The 27,187-nt window shown below is 37.3% G+C and overlaps 2 protein-coding genes across 10 annotated transcripts in view; both read right to left on the reverse strand.

Moving 5' to 3' along the window:
* Positions 1 to 8,420, reverse strand: part of LOC306888474 (multiple C2 and transmembrane domain-containing protein 2-like) — a 54,221-nt gene extending 45,801 nt beyond the window's left edge. Inside the window, exons 1-4 of one of the 3 annotated variants that reach the window (XM_079446809.1) lie at positions 8,276 to 8,378; positions 1,307 to 1,483; positions 1,110 to 1,196; positions 419 to 1,007 (exon numbers count right to left, since the gene is read on the reverse strand). In XM_079446809.1, the coding sequence (XP_079302935.1) occupies positions 419 to 979 (561 nt within the window). In that variant the 5' untranslated portion in view covers positions 980 to 1,007; positions 1,110 to 1,196; positions 1,307 to 1,483; positions 8,276 to 8,378. Of the gene's footprint in view, positions 1 to 418; positions 1,023 to 1,109; positions 1,197 to 1,306; positions 1,484 to 8,275 lie in introns of all 3 variants that reach the window. The other 2 variants (XM_079446808.1, XM_079446807.1) reach the window with 2 other exon arrangements.
* A 1,338-nt stretch (positions 8,421 to 9,758) lies between these two features.
* The window catches only part of LOC306888502 (myocyte-specific enhancer factor 2A-like), an 88,904-nt gene continuing 71,475 nt past the window's right edge, over positions 9,759 to 27,187 (reverse strand). For 2 of the 7 annotated variants that reach the window (XM_079446846.1, XM_079446848.1), the window contains exons 7-10: positions 19,603 to 19,787; positions 15,072 to 15,198; positions 14,706 to 14,829; positions 9,759 to 13,626 (exon numbers count right to left, since the gene is read on the reverse strand). In XM_079446846.1, coding sequence (XP_079302972.1) covers positions 13,284 to 13,626; positions 14,706 to 14,829; positions 15,072 to 15,198; positions 19,603 to 19,787 — 779 coding nt within the window. In that variant the 3' untranslated portion in view covers positions 9,759 to 13,283. Of the gene's footprint in view, positions 13,627 to 14,705; positions 14,830 to 15,071; positions 15,199 to 17,053; positions 17,084 to 19,602; positions 19,791 to 27,187 lie in introns of all 7 variants that reach the window. The other 5 variants (XM_079446845.1, XM_079446847.1, XM_079446844.1 and 2 more) reach the window with 4 other exon arrangements.

A 27,187-nucleotide genomic window follows, 5' to 3' on the forward strand; every position in this document is an offset into this window, starting at 1 on the left:
ATGTTTGAGCTCAGAAAGGTTTATTCATCATTTAAGTCTCTTATGCTCACCAAGGCTGCATGTATTTGGTCAATGTCAAGGGCATTTTAAATTGTATAGCAGCTTAAAACAACATGAATACTGGCCGAGATGTTTCACAGTGTTCAATAAAAAAGATTTATTAAGAATTAATTAAAATATCTAAATCTATAAGGCAAATTAACAATAAAATATTAAAATTAAAACTCACAATGGCCAATGAATATAAACTAATAAAACAAGTTGCTGCTAATTTTGTGTGTTTTCAAAAGGACATCATTTAATTGAAATATAAATATTTTGTAACTGTAAGAAACTCTACGGCTGAGCACAAACTTTTGAATGGTAGTGCATATTTATGTAGCAATAATACTTGAAAACAAAACTTTGTGAGACTTGCCATGTCCTCAGCTGACCCTGCAATGAACATTTCCACTGGAGAGGATGGCTGGTGCTCGGTAGGACATTTCTCCTCAGGTGGAGTACTGCTGACTGACCCTATGGTGGTCAGTGTAGACATTTCATCTGAAGCTCTCACTGAAGCCACTGCATCTAAATCATCTACGTACCACTTTGTGGCTCTTTGCCGCTTATCAGTTTCCAACAAAACTGGAAAGTCAACAGGAACTGATCTCTCTGTTGGCGCGGGGCTGCAGGAGTATGGCATGTCAGCGACACTTAACTGCTCAGATAAGGCAATACTGGAGGTTTCACTTGCTGTTTCATCCAAATCACATGAACCCTCCACGTTTCCAAAGAAGACGGAGTCTTGACCTGGTGTCCTGGAATCATCCTGCAAATCCAGCATGGCACTGGGATTAATCCTGAGGTCTGGTACTGACATACTCCTCCTGTATTTCAGAGGGGTCTTTTTCTTCTTCCCCAGACCCTTCTTTCCGATCTTCAGATTGAACATGGCTCTCTCACGGAGATTGGGCCAGACTTTCTTCTTTTGCTCCATTGTGATTGCAGATGAAACCGCACTTCAGCTAAAATTAAAACAACTGTCAAACAAAAGATAGAAAGAGGGAGAAAAGTATAAATTTGAGGAAAACAGTTTAAAGAATCAAAGAAAAACAATGTGAACTTACTGTACACTGTTGTTTATATATATATATATATATACACCGTCATGGCCAAAAATATTCGGCACCCTTGGTAAATATGATCAAAGAAGGCTGTGAAAATGAATCTGCATTAATCCTTTTGATCTTTTATTTAAAAAATTTACAAAAAGTTTAACAGCTCTAAATTTTCTCCTATAATGCCTGATGAGGTTAGAGAACACCTGACAAGAGATCAGAGAACTTCCTTCATCCAGAATCTCTCCAGACCCTTCAGATTCACAGCTCCATGACGGTGCTTCTTCTCTTCAGTTCACCTCATTCATTTTCTACAGGGTTCAGGTCAGAGGACTGGAATGGCCATCGCAGAAGCTTGGTTTTGTGCTCAGTGACCCATTTTTCTGTTGGTTTTGAGGTTTGTGTTTGGATTATTGTATGGTTGGAAGATCCAAACATGGCCCATTATAAGATTTCTAACAGAGTCAGTCACTTATTGATTTTTTATCTGTTGGTATTTGATGCCATGTGTCTAAACAAGATGTCTAGGACCTCCAGCAGAAATATAGGCCCACAACATCAAAAATACAGCAGTATATTTCATTGTACACATGGGGTACTTTTTATCCCTGAGTTCACCAAACCCATCTTGAGTGTTTGCTGCTAAAAAGCTCATTTTTTAATTTAATTCCCAAAAAAGGTATCTTATTTTCCACACACACAAAAAAATATTAAGCAGCACAACTTTTTCAACACTGATAATAATAATAAATGTTTCTTGCGCACCAAATCAGCATCAATCATAATTTCTGAGCAATCATGTGACGCTGAAGACTGGAGTAATGGCTGCTGAAAATTCAGCTGTCATAACATAAATAAATGACATTATAAATCATTAAAATAGTAAACAGTTATTTTACATTTTAAATATATTGCAAATATTGTTTTTACTTTTAAAAAAATGCAGCCTTCGTGAGCAGAAGAAACTTTCAAAAACATAAATACAGTACATATATGTAGTACACATAATGTGCACATCTGTACATAAATCTACTGCTTATTCCATCTAGATGCATATTACTTTCAAGTATATGTATTTAAATATGAACTTAGTAGATTAAAAGTTCATATTTAAATACATATACTTATTTTTTTCTATTCTCTTATATATATGTACCTTGTGTAAGTCCCCAGAGTTCCTGGAAACCATAAATAGTATGGAAAGAGTGTTGGAAAGCATAAATAGTATAAGCATAACATTTTGGAGAGACATCGTTCTATAAGATTTCATTAGCAACTGATGCTAACTTTTTGGCAAAAAATAGTTTGACTTCTGTTTGTAAATGATCGCATGGTGTTAGACTGAAGGAGACAAAAAGGAATGCAAAAAGAAATGATTAGCTTTCTTTTTGCATTCCTAATATCTTGAGCTGATTTCTGAGAATTCAACCAAATGCTGTAAGCTAATGGGTGTTCAATCTTGTTCCTCGAGGGCCAATCTCCTGCAGTTTGGCTCCAACTTGCCCCAACACAAGTTGAGGAAGTTCTAGTAAACCTGAAGACCTTGAATAGCTTGTTCAGGTGTGTTTATATGGGATTGTAGCTAAACTCTGCAGGTTAATGACCCTCCAGAAGCAGGACTGGTCATCCCTGTTGTATGTGATGCTTTATAAATGAAACTGACAAAAACACAGATAATGTCAAGTGTTTACACTTCGACATGAAACAGTGCGTGTAGAGTACAATGGCCTGCAACTGCAAAGTATGCAGAAAATGTGCTGATTACATTGCCACATTGCAGAGCATGAGCATATGTTGTGGAACTGTGAAGATTCTCAAGAACTAGTCACACTGCTTCACTTTTTTTTCACTGAGATGAAAAGTCTTTATACTAATTTGTTATATAAATGTAAGCATAACAGACCAAATCTGAAGACTATCACATGACAATGCAGACCACTATGACATGCTTTCCATGTCTAGATCATCAAACACAGAATTGATTATAGTGATGTTTGGAAGTTTATTTTAGTTTTAATTAAGTCAAAGTATTAAGTCAAAAATGTGCTTGAGTAGTTACTGCTACTTTTTAATGCACTCAAATAAAGTAAACGTTTATTAACTATTGGAGGACATGTTTTTATTAAATTATGTTTCAAGTGCATACTTTATATAACAATCTATTACATCACATCCTCAGGAAGTAATAGCTTTGCCTAAAATACATTCAGCAGCAGCAGATTCAGCAAGGAGTAATTTGAAGTCAGTAAAATTGACAAAAGAAATGTAAGTATACATTAATACATTAATACATTAAGTCATGATGAGCAAAAATGTATAAATACTTCTACATGAAATCGAGGTAACAATAAAACTTTTAGTATAGAGCATTTATACTAAAGGGCTCAGGGCTAATTTATACTCAGGGCTGCGTTCTCTCCCCACTGCTCTTCTCCCTCTACACGAACAACTGCACATCTAAAGACCCCTCTGTCAAACTTGAAGTTTGCAGATGACACTACAGTCATCGGCCTCATCCAGGACGTTGACGAGTCTGCTTACAGACAGGAGGTTGATCAGCTAGCTGTCTGGTGCAGTCACAACAACCTGAAGCTCAACACGCTCAAAACTGTAGAGATGATAGTGGACTTCAGGAGAAACCCCCCTGCTGTACAAACTGTAAGTGCTATTGCCCTACACTTAAACTTAGCCCTCACAGGAAACTGTGCATTTCTACTTGATTTATAAGCGTTTTGAAAAGTGTGGACATGGGGCAATGTCCTCATAAATCACCTTCACCTTGTAATACCTATGTCATACCTGTGTCATTATACAAATTTATGTCCTCATTTGTCACAAAATGTGCAGCTGGAGCTGGAGGCCGTGGAGAAGCAGAGTCTGGGGTAAGTATACAGCACGCTGCTAACACTACCACCACCTCTACTCCGTGTGTTTCTCTGCACAGACCCTGTGCACCCAGGACGCGATCTTCCCAGATGTCTTTCACTCTGGCGCCGGGACGCCACGGACCCTGGGTGCACCAGCAGCGGAAGACGCGAGCCAGGCCCCGGGCGATGACCTCTTCCCCTCCACGCCTCCGGTCTTCTAGATCTCCACCCTGAACCGCTTCGCTCCCCTCCGTGAGAGGGAACGCGACGCCGTGATCGTCGGAGACCCCATCATCCGGCACGTCCGTGCTACGTTAGCTGAAGGTAAAGTGCACACTCACTGTTTCCCCAGTGCTTGTGTTCTCGATGTTTCTGCGCAGATACCCGCGATCCTAAAGGCCGATGAGAGCATCGGTGCTGTCGTGCTGCACGCGGGGGTTAACGACACCAAGCTGCGGCAGACGGGGACACTGAAGAGGGACTTCAGGAGCCTGATCGAGACGGTACGCAGTCATCGTGTCAGGACCGCTTCCCACATATTGACGAGGACACGAAAGGTTCGGTAGACTTTTTGCTTTAAACGAATGGTTATTGTCATGGTGTAAAGAACAGAAACTGCTCTTTGTTAATAATTGGAATCTTTTCTGGGAGCGTCCTTTTCTGCTGATGGCCTGTCGAAGCGGAACTCTTGTCGGACAACATCTCCAGGACGCTACTCTCCATATGACTAGTAAGCCAATTCTCAAATAACTGCTATGATGACTTTTGTTCTACCCACTTAAAAGATAGAAGTACTTGCACTGTCCAACCTATACAGACTGTGTCTGTTCCCCAAATAGCGAGGTCAAAATATAAATTTTATGCAGGATCTAGAAAAAATCTGATCGTGATTAAACCAGAAAAACGCTAAATAAATGAACAAAAATAATTTTTAAAGCTTGGGCTCCTAAATATTAGATCACTCGTACCCAAAGCAGTTATTGTAAATGAAATGATCACAGATAATAATTTTGATGTACTCTGCATGACTGAAACCTGGCTTAAACCAAATGAATATATTGGTCTAAATGAGTCTACTCCACCAAGCTACTGTTATAAACACGAGCCCCGTCAGACTGGTCGTGGCGGCGGTGTTGCAACAATATATAGTGATATTCTCAATGTTACTCAGAAAACAGGATACAGGAGGTTTAACTCATTCGAAATACTTCTGCTTAATTTTACACTGTTAGATATGCAAAATAAATCTCTCTTATCTCTTGCTCTGGCTACTGTGTATAGACCGCCAGGGCCATATACAGATTTCCTAAAAGAATTTGCAGATTTCCTCTCAGATCTACTAGTTAATGTTGATAAACTGCTAATTGTCGGAGATTTTAACATTCACGTTGATAATACAAATGATGCGTTAGGACTTGTGTTTACTGACCTAATAAACTCTTTTGGAGTCAAGCAAAACGTCACCAGGCCCACTCATCGTTTTAATCATACGCTAGATTTAATTATATCGCATGGAATTTATCAAAGTGATGATGTTACTGATCATTTCCTTGTATCGTGCATGCTGCGTATTACTGATATTAATTATATGGCTCTGCGTTATCGTCCGGGCAGAACTATTGTTCCAGCCACCAAAGACAGATTCACAAATAACCTGCCTAATTTATCTCAACTGCTCTGTGTACCCATAAATACACATGAACTAGACGAAATCACTAGCAACATGGGCACTATCTTCTCTAATACATTAGAAGCTGTTGCCCCCCTCAAATTGAAAAAGGTTAGAGAACAACGTACTGCGCCATGGTACAATGGTTATACCCACTCTCTCAAGAAAGAAACTCGTAATCTTGAGTGCAAATGGAGAAAAACTAACTTGGAAGTTTTTAGAATTGCGTGGAAAAACAGTATGTCCAGCTATAGACAGGCTCTAAAAGCTGCCAGGGTAGAGCATATCCGCAAACTCATAGATAATAACCAAAACAATCCAAGGTTTTTATTTAGCACAGTGGCTAGATTAACAAATAAACAGACCCCACCCGATCTAAATATTCCCTTACAGTTTAATAGTAATGACTTTATAAATTTCTATACTAATAAAATAGATAACATCAGAAATACAATATTAAATGTAGATTCTACTGCTTTTAGTATATCAGCTTTTAGCTTTACAACTATAGGACAGGAAGAGCTAAATAAACTTATCAGTGCATCTAAACCAACAACATGTTTATTAGATCCTGTACCCACTAAACTACTGAAAGAGTTGTTACCTGTAGCAGAAGAACCGCTTCTCAATATAATTAACTCATCGTTATCTTTAGGTCACATCCAAAAACCATTCAAGCTGGTGGTTATTAAGCCTCTTATTAAGAAACCACAACTAGACTCTAATGAACTGGCAAATTACAGACCCATTTCAAATCTTCCGTTTATGTCTAAAATTTTAGAAAAAGTTGTGTCTGCTCAATTGTGCTCCTTGCAAAAAAATGATCTCTATGAAGAATTCAGTCAGGTTTCAGGCCTCACCATAGTACAGAAACTGCACTTGTTAAAATTACAAATTGGTTTAAATCATACCTGTCCGATTGCTACCACTTTGTTCATTTAAATGGAGAGTCAGCACAGTTATCACCAGTAAAGCATGGAGTACCACAAGGATCTGTCCTAGGTCCTCTTCTATTTTCAATATACATGTTGCCTCTTGGTAATATTATTAGAAAATACGGGATTAGTTTTCATTGTTATGCTGATGATACTCAACTATATATCTCAACAAGACCAGATGAAGCTTCTAAACTATCTAAGCTAATAGATTGTGTAAAAAATTTAAAAGATTGGATGACTAATAATTTCCTCCTATTAAATTCAGATAAGACAGAGATATTACTTATTGGACCAAAAACATTACACAGAATCTCTTGGATTACAATTTACAACTAGACGGATACACTGTCACATCCTCTAAAGTCAAAAATCTGGGTGTTATATTAGACAGCAACTTGTCCTTTGAAAATCATATTTCCCATGTTACAAAAACAGCATTCTTCCATCTTAGAAACATTGCCGAGCTTCGAAACATGCTACCTGTTTCTGATGCAGAAAAGCTAGTTCATTAATTCATGACCTCTAGACTGGACTATTGTAATGCACTGCTAGCTGCTTGTCCTGCATCTTAAATAAACAAGCTACAGATAGTCCAAAATGCAGCGGCTAGAGTTCTTACCAGGTCAAGAAAATATGATCATATTACTCTAAGCTACCTATTCAGTTCCGTATCATTTACAAAATATTATTGCTTGCCTATAAGGCTCTAAATGGTTTAGCTCCTGCGTACCTAACTTGTCTTCTACCACGCTACAATCAATCGCAAAACTTTGGACTTTTGGTAGTACCTAGGATAGCAAAGTCCACTAAAGGAGGTAGAGCTTTTTCACATTTGGCTCCCAGCCAACCCCTCAGAGGATGCTAATGCTCAGACAACATACAGAATTGCCAACTTTTGCCATAAGTTAAATATATTAAGGTTCTAAGGTTCTGCAATATAAAAATATATTGTGGAAACTTAATTTCCTGTAGAGCTGCTTTGCAACGATTTGTATCGTAAAAAGCGCTATACAAAAAAGAAAAACGCACACGCACACAAACATTTGTTTCTATGAATTGTGGGGACTTATAGACTTCTATTACTTTTATACTGACAAAACAATATTTTCTATCCCCTAACCCTAAACCTTCCCCTTACAGAAAACCTGTTTGCATTGTTACACTTTCAGATAAACATAATTTACTATTTTAATAATGTTTTCCCTCGTGGGGACCACATTGTCAAAATTATCCCCAAAATTATCAAAAATTCAGGTCAAAATTATCCTTGTGGGGATATCAAAATTATCCTTGTGGGGATATTTGGGCCCCACAATGTAGCATAAACAAGTACACACACACACACACACACACACACACCATTTAATGCTACTACAAATTAAACTGTTCAAGAGGTGTGGTGTGTACATTATTTAAGCAGGTGTGTTGGACAGGTTTTTGCATTTTTGTTGGTATAATGTTCGGCAGCTCAAAAGATTAGTCAATTCACGTTAACAAATTTAATCATACTAACTCATTTACAAACTTATAGCAAAACAAAGTGTAATAACGCTATTACTCCTGATAATTACTTGAGTAGATCGATACATCTGAAATTTATTATGGATTTACAGTTGTAACAACACCCGTGACTCAAATATTTAGGCAGAAACTAAGTTACCATGAGAGAATGAGCATTGACAACAGAGTTCAGACACTTACCTTTTTCCAGATAAATTACTGGACGTGTTTTCTTCTAGAAAACATGTCTGACAACAGCGGTGAACTTTCACATCCACCTGCAAGTGGTAGTTGTGGTGTCTGTGGAGAGTTTTCTGCTTGGACCGGTTTGTCTCTGTAGTAGGGTGGGGTGATCACTAGTTTCGAGAGTTCATGCAGTGTTGCGTTAAATGCTTTGTGTTTACTGGATACTTTTCTAGATACTTTAAAATGTCAGTGAACACCCATAAACTGATATATAGTATGATTGGTTGTGGTTTCGACCTAAAATATAGTATCTGAAGTAACTGTTTCCTTCCAGTGTTTTTTAGGATTAAACCTGAAACGTTTGTACAGCATGGTGCAGATGATGTCCATTCATTTGTTTGGGCTGCATGCAAACTCAGTGCCACCTGCTGGACGCTTTTCATATTGCAGCGATGCTTACTTTTTTTCTTCTTTTTTCTCTTTTGTTTTGTTTTCTTTTAATGAGTTAAGTGATTTGGATTTTTTTGGGGGGGATTGCCCTTTAATATGCATTCTTTTCATTTTAATTAATCGATTTTGTTACAAGTAATATTTGTATTTAATAATATAATATTTGAATATTTTGTCTGTAAACTATGGTGTTATGTAAGAGGAAAACAAAAATATTATCATGGTTGTACTGTGTATGCATGAATGTATAAAGGTCAAGGTTTTACATATTTTGATATTTTTTTATGTTCATTTAAACTGCATAAACCTTAAAACCTACTGACATTACAAATTACTCACAATATTTATTTATGTTTGTTTCTTTCCTTTTCTTTAACTTGGGCCTTTTTATTTGTCACTGACCCACACATAAACCTACAGAAGGTTGTTTTAATCTATTCCAATAAACTTAAAGAGCTATTCCATGACTTTAACGGTGTATAAAAATGAATTTCAAATAACTGTTCTTGCATGTCCATATTCTGGTCTATATGTTTAATAAACTTCTAATCTAGATCATGGGCAAAATATATGTTGCTCGCATCTATATTGTGAAGTTCCATGTGCACTGACTGTGTGTTTCTCAGAGATGCAGTATGAAGGCACATAGAGTGAGTATTTGAGGGTACAATGATGTTTTTAATAAAGCGAACAGATTCTAAAGTTTGGGACTTCACATGTGGACAAATTCTACTCAGATTCAGAGAACTGTTCACTTCAGTTTGCACAGAATAAGCGAGAGAACCTATGTTACACAATAAAAGCCAATATCTTTACTTTAGTGAATGCAGAATACAAATTTGTACAACAATCTCTAGCATAATATCTTAGTCATTCAATAAAAAGTTCACTAGAATATTTATTGTATAATGAAGATAAAACAACACATTCAAGGGAAATATAATGCAGATTAACTTAAAGTTCTCTCATGTTTTACTCTTTTTTTTTTTTTTTTTTTTCCTTTTTTTTTTTTGTTGTTGTTGTGTTTTTTTTTCTTCTTCTTCTTTTTGAAACCTCTTGTTTCAGTTATGGCAACAAAGTCCAGCTTGTGCCGCCAAACGGTTTGAGCATCCAAACCGCAAACAGCTTCTTGAAGTGAACTAGTAACTACAAACAATTACCAAATACATAATTATGATTTAGAAAAAGCCATAAAGCAAAGCAGTGTACTCTTGCACAGCAAAGTGAAGAAAGTACACAACAAACAATTGTTGTTTCCTCTTTATCCCTTCCTTTCACATTCAACAGTTTGTGACACAGCACTCCGCACCAAAGGAACAGCCTCCTCTCTTCAGATCTCTTATGTATTTCTCCGGTGCATTTATAGGAACCCCTGACGTGAGGGTGATTTTGTTTTGATGAAGTCAAAATGCGATGAGTGATATCATATTTGATTCCGAACACCAGCTACTCTTTGGAATAAGGCTCTAATTGTGCATGTAGCAGAGAAACTCCCTGATTCCTAATCAAGCACTAATGTTGAGTGTTTGTGTGTGCATTCATTGCAGTTTGAAAATCCTGCATGTTTTTAGGCCGCAGTGCTTTCATAACACTGGGCTGGCATTATTGCTTGTCTACCCTGAAAAGCTTTGATTGTGATCAACTTTAAATGATTTTGACAGACATCGTAAAACCTTCTAATGGGCGTTTGAATTCAGCTGAGACAACAAAGCTTGTACATCTGAGGTTAAGTCTAAAGCAGTGTTTGCATGGCTCTTGTGGATTTCATATTTAGTCAGTGTGCCTTTGTACGTAATCATATAAGGATAGTTCACCTAAAAAAAAGAGAGAATTCGGTAATCTTGTTCAAAACCAGTTGTGATGAATGTTTCATTCAGAGAATGTCAATGCTATGGACATCAGCTATAATTGTAAAAATATCTTTTGTGTTCCAAAAATTAAATAAAGTCACAAGTTTGGAACAAATGGGTAAATAATAACAGAATTTTCATTTTTGGGTGAACTATCTCTTTAATATGCAAGCACTTAAGGACAAAGGGTTAACAGTCGTTTTCTCACCTGCTCTAAAAAAAGAGCACTGTATTCATGAACTAGGCAACATTGTGTAATTAATGGACGTGATATTATAATATGCATGATTTTATCATATCAATTTATTATTATTAAAGGGATAGTTCACCCCAAAATGAAAAATCTGTCATCATTTACTTACGCTCAAGTTATTCCAAACCCGTATGAAATCCTTTCTTCTGTTAAGCTTAAAATATTTTGAAAGAATGTGGGTAATCAAACAGCTGATGGTCCCTATTGACTTCCATAGTATGGAAAATACCATCAACTGTTTGGTCACACACATTATTCAAAACGTCTCTTGTGTTCAGCAGAAGAAAGAAATTCATAGAGGTTTGGAACAACTTGAGGGCGAGTAAATGACAGAATTCTCATATTTGGGTAAACAATCCCATTAAAAATTCCACTTTTAATGTGAATGCTTTGTGTTCCTGGCTATGTGTGGGTTGGGGACTGCATAGATTAATATCAGCTTATTGCCAGTTGCTGAAGAGGGCAGGGAGGTATGCGCACACTGACCGAATACATAACAAATCTAAAGAGGAAAGCGTCCGATGGCAAACTTGAACATACAAACTTTTTGTGCAATCCATTAGAAAGATCATGTCCAAGTCAGTTTGCATTGTCTAGTATTTCCATCTTTAGCTGCTGAATCCCCTGACGCTTTGCCAGCTGAGGGGCAGTGAGGTGTGATGCAAGCCAGAGGCCACTGCTACCAGACATTTGTGCCGCACAAACAAACAGCCACACATGAAGAAATATGCACACAGAGAGCAAAACGCGACGGCGGAGAGAGCTACAGCGCCCCCTCTTGTCCAGCAATACAGAACGTTGCGACTGATGCCTCCTTAAGGTGTCTCCTTTACATGAGGAAATCTGTAGATGAGCCAATTCACAAAATAACTGGAAAGGTGTCCTGTACATAGTATGCATGTGTGTATTAGGGTTACCTAAAGTTATGGTATTTACAATATATGAGGGATTTGGTTGAAATGAATTTAGTAACATGAGCTTTTAATACAAACTTGGGGGAATGTCTGTAAAGAGAAATGTGTCTTGTACTGGATCTCAATGAATAGTGCATCTAAGCCGTGATGGGTTAAAGTAGGCAGTGTATTCAGCAGCTGCAGGCTAATCCCTCACAAAACAGTTGTAAGAAATGCAACCATATTTTTTTCTTTTCTTAGCATGACGAGTATCGTTACAAAACAAAATAAAGACAGCTGAGCTTGAATCATACAGCTCTGTTGTTACAATTTCTTATGGACAGACATTCACCACCATTAAAGGGTAAACGACCCAAAAACGACCTTCTTGAAGAAAAAAAAACACTTTGAATATTACCAATAATAGTCAGATTTGAAGAAAGTACAGTATAGTTTAACAAAATAGTAAATATTAACCAGTGAATACTCTACTTAATAAGGATCGCGCCTTGTAAACTTGGCAGTAATCCACAAAAATATACTTTTTTCTTGAATCTGGTGAAGGTACAATACATACGTACTTACACCAAAAGTGATATATATTAACGTTGCTATGTACATAACAAAAAAAAAAAAAAAAAAAAAAAAGTTTGGCTCAAATCTTTAATTTACAAACAGAACAGCAAGTGTTCATGGCTTTAGATATCGTTTCAAGATCTGCTTTGCATGTTAATTGTTTTCCAATGTTTGTAACAACGCACACTATGACATAACTAATATGAAATAATGAAAATTCCCAAACTACAGTACGACAAAATTACATAGAGGCTTTGGCTTGCGTTACCATTGAGTTGTTGGAGCTGCATGAATGTACAACGACTTGCTATCATCTCTAAATCGACTGGGCTACCTGTTCTTATCCCATTTGCTAAAAACGCTGTTAAAAAGGATTGGAAATTGATATTGATATTAATTTAGAGACATTTGCATTTCTTTTACTTAATGTCTTAACTGAGGTGAAAAGTGATTTCATTTTAGATACAAGCCTTCCCCCGTAAAACTGATCCAAATCTATCATCAAATACCTTTAAATAAATTAATAAGTGACATACTTCATATAAGGGCGAGTGCAGATACAGATTGTTTAATACATGAGCCCAGCAGGCAGAAGCCTTCGGACAGAAAGCCGCCCCTAAACTTTCTTTGATTGTTTGCAAAATCAACAGCGAAAACAGCTACGAGTGTCAAACTGCACCAGTGACGGCAATAATCAAAAATGTTTTCTTCATACATTGGACTTTCGCGCAATGCAATTTGCATCAAGTACCTGATAACACCTGTTTGTTTGAGTACACATTCTGACTGCTTGACTTGAGATTCTCTTTCTCTCTCTCTCCACTCATCTGCTTAATTTCGATATGTCAGGACATTTTCGATTTCTTTCCTCATCTACCTACTTACAAAAAAAGTGAAATGACGTTAAATTATAACAATAGAATAATAACAATAATGACCCTCCCTGCTGTCACTCCTCTCTCCCTTTCCCCCTGCCCAGCCCTGCGTGTGACTGACTAGCTTTATGTCACCCAGGTGTCCATGCGCATGCGCTTGACCGTGGGGCTCTCCCTCTCTTCGGCCCCAGCAGTTGGGGGTCGACCCAGGCCGAGTGGGGAGTGAAAATCGTGCCGGTGATCCTCTCGGTCGCTTCCATCATAGGAGGAGCAGGAGGAGCTGAGGCTGTCGACGGGCGAGCGGCCCATGTCGGGACGGCCGGAGGGAGGCTGCTGCTGCTGCTGCTGGGGTGCGAAGCCGGATGGGGTGATGCGCTCGCGTGGAGGAGAGATCGGCTCGGATTTAATGTTGATATTCTGGCTGGTGTTGATGGAGAGATTTGAGCCCTGAGGTAAGTGACCGCCACCTCTGAACAAAGAGAGGAAATTACAAAATGAAAAATTAGTGCATAAAACTATGTCTGTGGACTGCAGAAATTCCTAAACTCAGCAGCTACCATGTGACGCTAACACAGAGACCCAGATAGCCCAGTAATAATATCCTGCACTCCATCTGTTTACTCAATGGCGCTTGCAGCAATAACAGCACCTGAATCATTTTAGAGGGTGGTATCTAATTAGAGCATGCCTGGCAGAATGTGACGAAAACAGTTCACTAATGTTTTGATGGCACAACCACTGCATTTAAATAAAAGCTTTCATTCACAGGCTCTGGAAACATAACATTTCAGTTTTTTTTCTGTCTGTGAGTCATGCACTTTGCTGTTACAGAGAAACTAACTACACAGACATATACTTATATAAATGCATATCCCTCTATACCACTATCTATCTATCTATCTATCTATCTATCTATCTATCTATCTATCTATATAAAAAAATAAATTTAAATCATATTCATAAGCATAAAGAAAAAACTTTTTAGGACAGATACGATTTATTAAATTAATTAAATTGTATTGTTCTTCTCATTATTCTTTTTTTGTATTTAAATCTGTATAAATACTATCATGACATAAATATTCATTCCATTTTTAATAATTAAAATTCTAAATCTAAATTAAAAATTCTAAAATAGGTTTCATAAAAAAGGTGAAATGTCTAATATTTTGGCTTCCATGCTTCAAAAAAATATTTTCTCACTGAATATCTTTAAAACAAGGCACATTTACTTGAGAAGCACAGTGACATCCGGCTGGCAAAACAGGCAAAACAGATATATTACAACATCAAAAATACTTTTTTTGATAAAAAAAAAGTTTTAATAAAAAAATATGATTTTATATTATTTTATTTTCAGAGTGTAATATGGCGTGGACATCAATCCATTCTTCCATTACACTTTATAGAGGAAAAAATAAATAAAATGAAAACATATGGCAACTAAGAGTGCAACTGACCTCATGACTGGGCACATTAGTTAGTGTTCTGCAAACCTGTGTGTGTGTGTGTGCTTTGTGTGTGACTGCACACATCTATGTTACTCACACCAGCGAGCTGAGAGCTGCCTGGCCCAGTTGATGCTGTTGCCATGCCGACATTGAGCCTATAGAGAGCCCTGGAGAGCCAAAGCCTTGCAGAGAGGAGAGCTCAGCACTGCTCAGGGAGTATTCTAGAGCAAAATAACACAACAACAAACAACAACAGAGTTTATGAGTCACTCAAACACCTCTGCACTCACACAGTCAAGCGTTTCAAGTATTTTTGTTATGAATTGAGCTCAGAGTTGGATGATGTCATTAATTGTAGGGTCTTGCTCTTTGTTTATTAAACCACTCAGAGAAGAATGAAATGAAATTAAAACCATGAATGAATGCATACATTACAAAGCAAAGAATGACTTTTTATATTCACCAGAGTTGTAGGCAGTGGGCATGCCTGAGTAGACTAGGCCTTGTGGTGGCAGACTCGGGGTGGTGACAGAGACCACCGGTGTGGCCAGGGGCTGGGTCGACTGGGAACTGCTTATCCTGTGGGTGTTCTGTACAAAGAGCCAAATACACAAACGTAATGAGATACAAATTCCATCACAGACATACATGCACACTCTAACCAACCACGTGAAGCACTGTCAACAGAATAATGTGATTTTGATGGAAATTATGTGGTAATACCATTTTACACCAATAAGAGGCGCTGCAGATTCATTCTAGTTAGAAATCAAATTGTTTTTCAGGTTGCTGTCAGTTAAACAACTATAATTCAGAAGCCCCTGGACAATGTATGGCACAACTCTACAAGATCGCTGCTAATTTTTGGTAAGGCATATGCATTAACCTGACTAAAGCACATCCACATACACAAGAAAACAAAACTCTCTTTCTAATTATTCCCAGTCTCAAAAATGTTTTGATCAGAAACTTTATCCTGTCTGAACAGTTTCCATGGGAAAAACTGCTCAGAGCTTGCTCATTCAAAGCTGTGGGACTTATTGGACATGCCAGTTTAAAATTTGTTGAAGATGTTTCTACTAAATACCTTAGGAGAAATAATAATAAATAAACAATTATTGACACAGAGTAAGAGCTATACAATTATGAGGAAAATGTGGTAGAATTTGCTGAGAAATATTTGAGTTCATATTTAAATCTGAGCACAGTTTGAGACACAGTTGTGGTCTCTTCTGAAACTCTGGAGAGATGTGAGATAAATTTAGTCTTGTTCTCACGAGAAAAATCAGAGGCAGTATACTTAAGAACATCTTAAATTGCTCTCTATTTAATGTAACTGCTGTTTAGGAGAAACAACTGATATTAATATTACTGATATTAAAGAGATCTAAGTTTATTTACTGGATCTGAAAATGTGTTATCCAAGAAGCATCCAGCATGCAGTGAAATTACAGTCACCTCAAGTCAAACGTGTGTACATGCAGTGCACATACACACACACTCACACACTCAGAGAAAAAAATATATAATAACTTGGAGATGTGTATTCAATTCAGTGCAATTTTGCTCAGTTTTATATTAGCTGAGGTAGATGAATATTCAATCTACATTGAGTTTGAGAGGGACTTTATGTACAGTTTCTTAAAAATATTTAAAATATTATTAGAGAGGTTTTACTTTATTTTAAGTACTTTATAAAATAAATAAATAATAATGTAATAAAGATTCAACAGAACAGTTGTATTAGTACTAATTTAAGCCTGGATTTGTTTCAGTGTTGTAATATGCATTCACATTAGTTTCCTCTTGCTAGTGAAAATATTCTCTGACAGCGTTTGGCATTCTCCTCAACTGATGACATCATTTTGGACTCAACTCCATTTTACCGACATCATCATAAGTAAAGCAATCACAGCCCAGGCCAAAAAACAAGAAACACAAGAGAGTAAGAATTTGGGTAATGTTCAAATATGTTGACTGTAATAACATGTTTTATGTGGATTGCGTTTCTTAACATTCTGCTTTGATTGATCCATGCTTTTATGTTGCTTCAATATTAAAACTAATACCAGGTTTATTGCGGAGATCTTAGGGGAATATTAAATAATTACTGATGATTGCATCTTTGGGGATTTTATGGATTCATCATTCTCCTTTCTTCGAATACACCCACAACACTCTTCCTTTAGCCCAAACACATACACATACATTTCTGGACATACTGTGCATCTCTTAAACTTCCTTAAAAAGACTCAGAACATGCAATGTGAGTCACACACAACGCAGACCAGACATCCGCACAACACTCGTTAAGTTCATCCAGTTCACGTTGGGTTTAGTCTATTTTCATCGCAAGCAGTGGAGTCATTTCTCTAAGCTAAGAGTGGCTCTGCTCGTTAAAGAAGTGTGATTTTAAAAAGCTTATCAGCCTTCTGTGAAACTCACCACCAGCTCCATCTCTTCCTCCTCCGACTGCTTCCAACAGAAAAGAGCAGATGATGCTGTCAGTATAGAGCCAGGTGGCACACCTAAAGCTCAACAGGGTCAACCCACCATTCTCACCAGGACGCGTCTTTAAACTAACTTATTCAAATTCAGAGACAGAAGCGTGAACCGAACGCTGCTTCAGGTTACTTGAAATTCAAATTCAGAGTCAAATTCAAATGAAAAGTCAAATTTGTTGGCACTAAATACACAATGTTTTCATTCCTCATGTCCATGTGGTTTGTCCGATACAGCCATTAGGTAAATGTAAGATGACTTCCAGTTCAAAATGCTGAACAAAGGGAGAGCAATAGTGGAGTAAGAGGAAATAATAATGTTTTTTTTTAAGTCCTTGAAAGGAAAAGAAAATCATTGAGGAGCTTGACCTCACAGCTAGGGTGTTCTTAACCTTTCACCTCAGACACTCATCCATACATGAGCTTGTGTGTCCAATATCTGCATCAATCCTTTTGCATCCATTGGCAGAGCCCTCCACTTGCCTTAATTGATTATTTACAAGAGGGGAACTAGGCTAAATGAGAGGTAGAAAATGTAGCTGATAACTCATGAGAATATAAGAATAAATGAATATATATGTGCATTTTAACTTATGTAAAAGTATTTATTTGTAATTTTAAAAATTTTAAATAATTTTTATCTAGTTTTTTATTATTTGTATTATAATATATTCGTATCATTGTTTAAATATAGAATTTTTAATATACAGTACTGTGTAAAAGTCTTAGGTCACTAGTATTTTCTTGAAGCATCTTGGAGATGTTGCCAGGATTTAGCCTGTCTCAGTTTGTTCAGACAGACTGGATGATGATGAGATCAGATCTGAGACCAGGCTGTTGTCAGACTCCTTGTTCAAACAAACATCTCACTGCATAATTACAATTAATAGCAAAATTAATGTTTGGAAATGTAAACTGATATTTCCTACTGACACACTACAGAAAAACATAGAAATAACTGACTTAAAACCTTTTTTGTTGGTGAAAATACTAGTGGCCGAACACTTTTGCACAGTTCTATATATATTTGAACAAATACTACTATTTTTCCAGGCAATAGTAATGTCACTCCAAATTGCAAAACTAGACTTATTTCCTGTTCTCTTTCTCTATGTATATTCTAGAGTTTTATTTATTTATTTTTATTTCGCAAAATAAAACCCTTTGCAATTACACATATTAAATTAATCCAAACATAAAATTTAACAATTGAATTTGATAAAGTATGAAAAGAAATGAAATCCAGAAAGTAATAACCATTAAAAATAGAATAGATTGGTGATAACAGACAACAGAGGAAAAACAAACAATAAACTGCCAACAAGATCTCTTACTTTTTAAGTGCAATGTGTAATCCACACTGTAATCCACAGTTTGTCTCTATGTACTGTATATTCTCATTCATTCAGTAGTTCGGTGGAATTTTAAGGTGTTAATTCTCGTCTCTTATCATGTGCATATATCTCTTTGTTCAAAGCCAGCTGACAGTGTGGAGTTGTACTGTATCGAGGACGTTGAGCTTTCTTCTCAGTAGTGCCAGGCCAGTGCTGTCTTAATACCAGCACTCAATCAATAACAGTGGGGAGACACGACAAGGGCGACAAGATATTATCTGGCTCACACTCTGGGCTTCTGATTAAGCCTTCATCCCCACTCTGTCACACTGCGATGTGATTAATTTAATACCATTATGTTCTAATGACAGCCTGTCTGCAGGCTCACTCACAGGCCCTGCCTTAGTCTGTCTGTCTGAGGCAGTTCATTCTCTCACACACACACACACACACACACACACACACACACACACACACACACAAAAGGACACTCGCCATATACGTAAATATACACAAATGAATAATCCTCTGGGCTTCTTACTACTGATGACTTCAGATGCCACAAGCTTGGCATGTGGGATTTGTTTTGATTCTTGGTGGGTAAGAAACTGTACCGCTTCCAGACGCTGGCGTGGTATTCCATACACTCGCATGCATATGTATATTTACGCTGAGCTAAGAGAGCCCTGCATAATCTCAGTCGTTTACCAAACAAGAATCGCTGTAAAAATGCTGTAGAAGAAACCTGAGCGGCTTCTACAGTTGAAACAAACCAATTATTGACCATATTTAAGCATAATAATAATAATCTTTTTTTCTGCTTCCCATTTTATATTTGAGTGATTAATGAGGCTGACAGCCGGGTGTAGCCTCAGGTGCTGAATGTGGCCAGAGCTCTCTGCACCTTAATTATAATCATTTGAGAGGCCCTCTAATTTCTAAATGAATAATAGAAGAAGTGAGGGTACCTGGATTTCTGACTGTGCTGCTTGTTGTTTCACGGAGACTATTTTAGTGTAATTTCACTGATCTGATGTAAAGACCATAATTTCGCTCAACCAGTGTGTGTGTGTGTGTGTGTGCTGATCAACATCTTTTGTTGATTTGAAGCAACAATCTCGTGGATGCATGCATGAAGAATCAATTCTTCCATACTCACCAGGGGTGGCATCATGCTCTTGCTGGATGGGGGGATGACGACTCTCAAGTCTGGCTTGCGGCTACCGATGCCCATGTTGCCCCCCGGTGGCGGCGGTGACTTCGCAGGCATGACTTTACCAAGCCCGTTCCCGCTGGGTGTACCCAGAAGCCCCGGCGAGCCCCTCGGGTTAACGAAGCCGTTTCCTGCTGAGACACACATACGGGCGGAAAGAATCATGGGATTGTGCTCTAATCGACCAATCCCCAACAGCCATCAGTCAATCGGACGACATGCCATTTCCCAGCTGCAGTCGTAGCATCTCATAGCACGCAACGTTAAGTGTTCCCGACCCTCTGGGAAAGTTCTAATAAGACTCTGGTAATTATCCCGCACATTTACGAAAATAAAACATAAATTTTGAAATTGATGAGCCTTTGGTTCTGTTGGTGTACAATGTCGTCAAAGCTGTCTTTGTGTGTCCCAGGATGAGGAAAGCAATTCAGTTTAACAAATGTAGTGTGACTTGAGCTCTTTAAGAAGGAATGGCTAAAGTCATTACAACTGAGTGCAGCCATTCACTGCTATCAAAGGCAATTAAAGTGCCATTTTAGAGAAGAAATCTAAAAACTTTGGTGGGGTGTCAATGGTATGTTTACATCTGCTGTACTATGCCATTCCTACTTCAAAACTGAACTACAGCTACTTTCATTGGGAACTTTCTCCTGCTGAATCTAGTGCAAACGGGGTACGTTTAAATGTTAGCACATGCCGTAATGACCCAAAAAAAGCACAATGAGAGGAACCCAACTTAGGTCTGCAGAACATCAACAACAAATACTGAAAAGTTTGTGCGCGAATGATCTCATCATATGAGAACGAACAGTCTAATCCATCAAGTCCGCACCTGACTGACCTCACACCCGTATACTATATATATTGCGGGTTTCTGGTTTCATATGAACGTCAGAGCTTTACAAAGATGTCTTTCTACCATCTGTTGGCCCACATTGTTAGCAACTTCCTTCACACAAGCATCTGAAATATTCTCTAACAATCATGGGTAATTTACCCACACAATGTGTAACCTCCAAAGACAAACACAGGAATTACAATTGGCCGACGTTCAAACCCAAAAGCACAATCATCCCTAAGGTCTCCGTTTCGATGTTTGCTCTCTCTCTCAGTATGAAAAATGCTGAGCAACTCAACAACAGCAATCAGGCAAACAAGTGTAATGCCTTTTGGTTTTCAGAAAAGGTCCATTTCATTTCCATTTGCTTGGAACTGTGCATACAGCAAAGTGCAATGAATGCAATGTCATTTTTGTGTGTTTTCTCCATAACAGTAGCTTGATTAAATGTTAGTCATGGGTCTTTTTATGCCCCCCACCCAATTCTCATTTCCTGTGGGGGCTTGCTGTGGGACAGCGACACGTACACGTAATTCTCACAGCTCAATTTTCAATATACGCATTTTATTTCTGGGCTATATCTATAGAGAGAAATTCTCAAAAACAGACAGGAAACAATCAAGAGATGTGGGTTCAGGAAATGACCCAAGCACGATTTGAACTCGCTCGCACATAACATGTCCGTGCAAGTTCATTACTCACCAGGTCACTGAGACAACTTACAAGATCTTAGTACCAGATTGCAAGTGAATCTCAGTTGAAGTTAAATCTTCATGCAGTTTTTCTAGTTTTTAAAACTCAATGAATATCACCCATCTAACTTGGATCAACAAACAAAAGCAAACTTTTTGTGGGCTGTAATTAAAAACTTGAGGACTACGTCAGATGTTTCATCAGTTGTCTAAGAATAATAAATACCTTTCACCAAACTTGGCAAGTAGAACATTAACATTTATTCATTTTATAGATTCTTTTATTTAAAGTGGCATAGAAAATGTGGAATAATTTAACACAAGTAGAAGTAGAAATATATAATCATACATAAGGCTGAATAGAAACATGTTCAATGCACTTACACATATATTTACCGTGATAAATAATCAAACTGCATAATTTTATTTGTATTATGTAATATAATATAATATAAAAAAATCGAATTAATTGTAAGTTAAACATTTTTTATTATTTATATTACTATTTTATCTGTATTGTATAATCTTAGAGCTAAAAAAAACACATACATGTATACTTTAATGCCCATTTGATATGTAATACTTTGATGACTAAATGCAGAACAAGACGGCGTCTTAATTTTTGACTGGTACTGTAAATGTTTATTCAGTTGACAGGAAATATAAGATGAATATGAGCACTGGAGTGTGTGAACCTGTAGTGAGAGGGAGGAAAAATATCTTGTAATTACTGTAAAAAAGCACAGTAGCAATGCATTACTCTGATAATGATCAAAAGGAGGGAGGAGGATTTCATCACGTTGAAATGCTCCCAATTTCTGAAAAAGGTGCCTGTTCTCAAAAAGGCGGAATGTGTAACTGAGGCCCTACTCAGACATAAGCTGCTCTGATTCTGAGCTGTAACCAGTGTCCCCACCCCTTCGCTCTATGCAAGTCGCACATTGAATCCTCTCACACTGAACAGAGTGAACCCAGAGTCACAATTCCTAAATGAACACCAAATACAGACATCTGTCTTAAACAATGCTGCTTACCCTCAAAAAATAAGTCTCTTGCTCAGCTCTGAATAATGCATGATCCTATGAGAGCATGGTTACATAATGGCCCACTTTTACAAAACAAATAATTAGTTTCTTTTCAAAGCAAGGCTGTTTTGATATAAAGCACCAGGTAAGTCCTAACCATTTATACGTCATCATTACCTTGAGCAACATAGTGTCTTGAAAGGGGCAAAGTATGCATGAATGAGAAAAGACTAATGGATTTCAGAATCAAAGCTTCGCCTCCCTAATAGATTAAGAGGAACGGAATCCAAATTCTAATTATAGTCTTAATTAATGAGGCTGAACAGTACCTCTTTAACGGGTGCAGCCATATTGTTTTGGCTCCGGAAATCATGCACAGGAACAATGTTAGCTGGTAAAAGAGTTCCAACTGTTGATGCCAAAAAAAAAAAAAAAAATCCTATTCATATTTTACTTGGAGAGCCCCTTTGCACAAAAAATAAATATAATTTGTAATACCTCCATGAGGAATCTAAAAAAGAAAAAAGACATACTGAGGGCACTGGATCGGGATGACGTGGACCTCAAGACATGGTTAAGTAACTGACAGTCTTTCGAGAAACATTCTTTTGACACACAAACAGGGCTTTAAATTGCTCCTCAACAGCTTATAATTCTTTAGTATTAATGAAGGAAGCTGTGCAGCTTCTAGGCACATTGCATAACGGAGATACAACTCCAAATCCACCCTCGTTTTTAACTGAGAAGGTCCTGAACGGCCAAAAAGCACATCTGTGCACGTTACTCAAAACTGAATTCGAGATCTCCTCAAAGATCGGCTCATCAGATTGCTAATTGGTGCTCATCAGAACACAAATGATGTATTTCTGGAACCATTATGTTTGCATCACTTCCTCTTTGTGCACGATCACGCATTGTGAACTTTGGCATAATCTGCAAAGCTGAGAGCTTGCTCTTGTCAGCTTGAATAAGGTGTCTTTAACACAAACTCGTAGTGCCAAATTTATTGCAATGCACTAATTGAATGTGTGGGATCTGCTCTTCTTGTGTATTAGCCACACCTCCGTGATCCCATGACGAAAGCACATCTAACTTTACAAGACTTTACACCGTTTTACTTTTAATTAAATTAGGCTGCCAAACCAGCAACTTTGCTGCTTGAACATACAGAATGTATGGCAATTTAGCTCTTTAATACTTGACACTCCAGCATTATCGGAAAACACAAGGTTTTAACATGTTACGTACTTGCGGTTATCCAATTCCGAAGCACAAACCCTTACACAGACCTTAGAAGTGGTGCTGTTAAGATGGAGATGATCGAAAGATCTCTTGGATCAAAGGAGATTGAGCACAAAGCATCAAGGACTAGTTCACCTTCTGGAGTTGTGGGCTCTTTAGTCATAAGTGGTTTTGTGCTGGGTTTTCTCCATTCTGCATTTACACACACAAATAAACATCACACAGAACTCCAGAAACAGTGCGTAAGGAACCAGGACAGACATTAAAGTATGCTGGGACAACAGACAAAAAAAGGTAACTAATTTAGAGAGAACTGATAATGCCCAGCTTGAGCTTAAGTTGCCTCATTCAGGCTTACAATGTACTGTTCTGACCTTTTCCAATCTGAATGAACTACGTTTATATTTTTTAAAATGAATTAAAAAACAGTTTAAATGAAAATAAGCAAAAGTATATCAATAATAATAAAAACAATTTATATATAAAATAAAAATATTATTAAATGAAATTTTGTGTAACCACTGCTTAAGTCAGAAAATTCACCATATGGGAAGAGATATTCTTCTCTTTTGCGTCAATACAGAAAACAGTGCCAATGATTTGTTAGTCAACAATGGGATCTGGGTAATTTGAGAGAAACTAGGCCTTCTGTTCCCCACAAAAGTCAACAAAAAAATTAAATCTGAAACGAAAATGATCCGAAACCAAACATTCTGCTGGAACCATGCTGAGCTTCCATATCAGAGAACTCTGAGAGGAAACTAAGCCATTTTGTTTCACAGTGCTGATGATTCATCCTGACCTCCAGCAACTGTACATAGTTAGATAACACAGAATCGCTTCAAAAGAGAAAGAATTGTGCTACAACACGAGCCTGATATTTCACGAACAAAAAGATTCATTTGCACCCCAGCTGGGCATGTCAACATGATGAAAAAGCTTTCTTTCCCCGAAGAGGAGAGCCGGTGTTGTGCTTGGATTAACGCTTGGATCCTCTTCACCATTCCTTTGGCTTAACTGGTGATCAGAGCATTGCGCTGAACACATTCAGGCAATATGAGGTCGCTCTACACAGGGGAGAGAGCAGAAGAAGTGTGCTGTGAGCCGCATTCCTGCAGGCTCTGCTCTGAGATGTCCCTGCTCCCCCAGTGCCTTCTGCTTGTGAAAAATCAGAAGTATGCAAGGAATGGCCATCTGACAGGAGCACTGAAGTGGTTCCTCTCCAAGGCAGCCACGCTGGTCGAGGCTGTTTGGAACAAACAACAGCTGCGCTATGTGATCAGAGATCCAAAGGCTTGCGCTATGTGACCACAGAGCCAAAGGCCAGAGACCTCTGGGCACACGATCCTCGCCACACCCCATAATGCCACTCTCAGCTAAGCACTGTACATCCAGTGCCTTAAATCCCCCCAGACACTCTGGGCTGGGCCATAGCCCCAAATCTTTCCTAAATTAAAAATACATTAACTTCAATTGCATTAATTATGGGTAATTAATAAACAAACTACACCAAAAGTATATTAATCAATAACGGGCCTAATCATTCTAAACATTTATCAAACTAGAGTCAAATATATCTGCGGTTTCATGCATTCGAGATGAAGGCAAAGACGGCAGCGCTCCCGTGGGCAGCACAGGGCGCCGTTCCTGCATAGATTCGCACACTCCATTTCCCTATCACTCATCTGCGACAGTTTCACGGGACTGTGCTCGCTCTCTCTGAGCTATATTTCGCTTCTCCCTCTCATTACTGCTTCAAAAAGTCTGCCTATGGGAAAAGTCTTTGCACCCACTTGAAGTCAAAAATGGGGGTTATATTGGCACCGTACAGTGTGTGCGTGCGTGCGTGCGTACATATATATACATATATATATATATATATATATATATATATATATATATATACACATATACATATATATATATACACATATACATATATATATACACACATATACATATATATATACACACATATACATATATATATACACACATATACATATATACACATATACATATATATATACACACATATACATATATATATATACATACATATATATATATATATAGCTCTTTCTTTTTAAATAAATTACATTATAACTAGCATTTGGTAATATAAATCTACCACAGCTTATGCTCTAAAATATAGGGTGCCCTTTTACATTACTATAAAGTTATATATATTAACAATTAGTAAAAAATGCAAACATGTAAATAGCACAAAATGCAGTTTTTATAGTCTAACTTCTAAATGATAAAAATTCTATTTGTTGAAATATATTAATTAGCTGACATAACTTGTTTCATAACAGATTTAAACATACATTAAATAATAATAAAAATAAAATAAAAAGACATCAGGTAGACTATAATGGTCAAGTAAACCATAATAGTCTAATATTTCGTGAAATGCTCTTCTCTAGACTTAATTTTTCTAGCGAGCTAAAGAGCTGTGGGACACTGATGACTTGCCTGAGATAAATGAAATGCTACATTACATTTTGTTTAGAAACTGTTTTATTGATGTCTTTCCGCGGTTGAAATGCAGATTGAGTGATTACGTGAGGCATGAAATGTTCATTCACGTTTATTTTGTGTTAAAACTAGTAGTAAAGAGGAAGGGATGATCGGGCGCCACGCCGCAGTTTGAATTAAGGAGTTTATACAGAGATCTGTTACGCCAAAGCAAAGAGCACCAAAACGGCATTTATTGTTTGAATTTCCTTAAAAAAAATTGACAATTTTAAAGATAAGACTTTATTTCTTATCAAAATGATATATATATATATATATATATATATATATATATATATATATATATATATTTGGGGTGTAACGGTTCACAAAATTCACGGTTCGGTACCACACAGTGGTGTCACGGTTCGGTACGTTTTCGATACGGGGGCAGGGTAATTGGTTACGTCGCAATGTTGGAAATAGCCTATTTCTGTTTTAAACCATGAAGGTAAGCCAATGGATATCACACAAGCACGCGTTTGCACACGTGCAAACTTTGCGCAATATTTATTCTGGTGAACATCTTAATCTCAGTCAATTCTCTATGCAGAAAGTGAAACTAAAAATGGAATGATGGAGTAATGACAGAGCTTTCGGCATCTGACGCAGCTTATTCTCTCAGAGACGACGATAGACGAATCTACTTCAACAGATGCTGATAAAGATATAGGCTAGGCCTATAGCGGTTTTCATTTATTCCCTTAATATTTCTCTTGTGGCCCATACATAGTGAAAAAAAAAAATGAGAAGAAACGTATTTCGTGTTAAACAGGTTGTTTTTGAAAGTCGGTGCTTGAAATAAAACCTTTTTATTTCATTGATTTCTATTGATGCCTGCAGTGTTAATATTTTAATTATAGGACTATAATTTATTGTATAGCCTAATAGACCTGTTTTAAAAACATTTTAATTGAGCAGTAAATAGCCTAATCTTATCCTCGCAGCGTGTCAGTTATGTGGTAATTATTGCGGGGCAAATTAATAGTAATTTTAATTTAATAATAAAAGTAACTTCATGATAATAATAGGTCTACTAAAAATAAGAATGTAACAGGCCTACATTAATTGGAAATGCCAAATACTATGCTAAATACATCTGCTAAATCCCTAGTCTAAGCCTCGTACCGAACGGTTCAATACGAATACGCGTATTGTTACACCCCTGATATATATATATACACAAAGGGTATGTTTTTGCTTATGTCTTTTTA

The sequence above is a fragment of the Barbus barbus genome, assembly GCF_936440315.1.
Source record: "Barbus barbus genome assembly, chromosome: 22".
Classification (NCBI taxonomy): domain Eukaryota; kingdom Metazoa; phylum Chordata; class Actinopteri; order Cypriniformes; family Cyprinidae; genus Barbus; species Barbus barbus.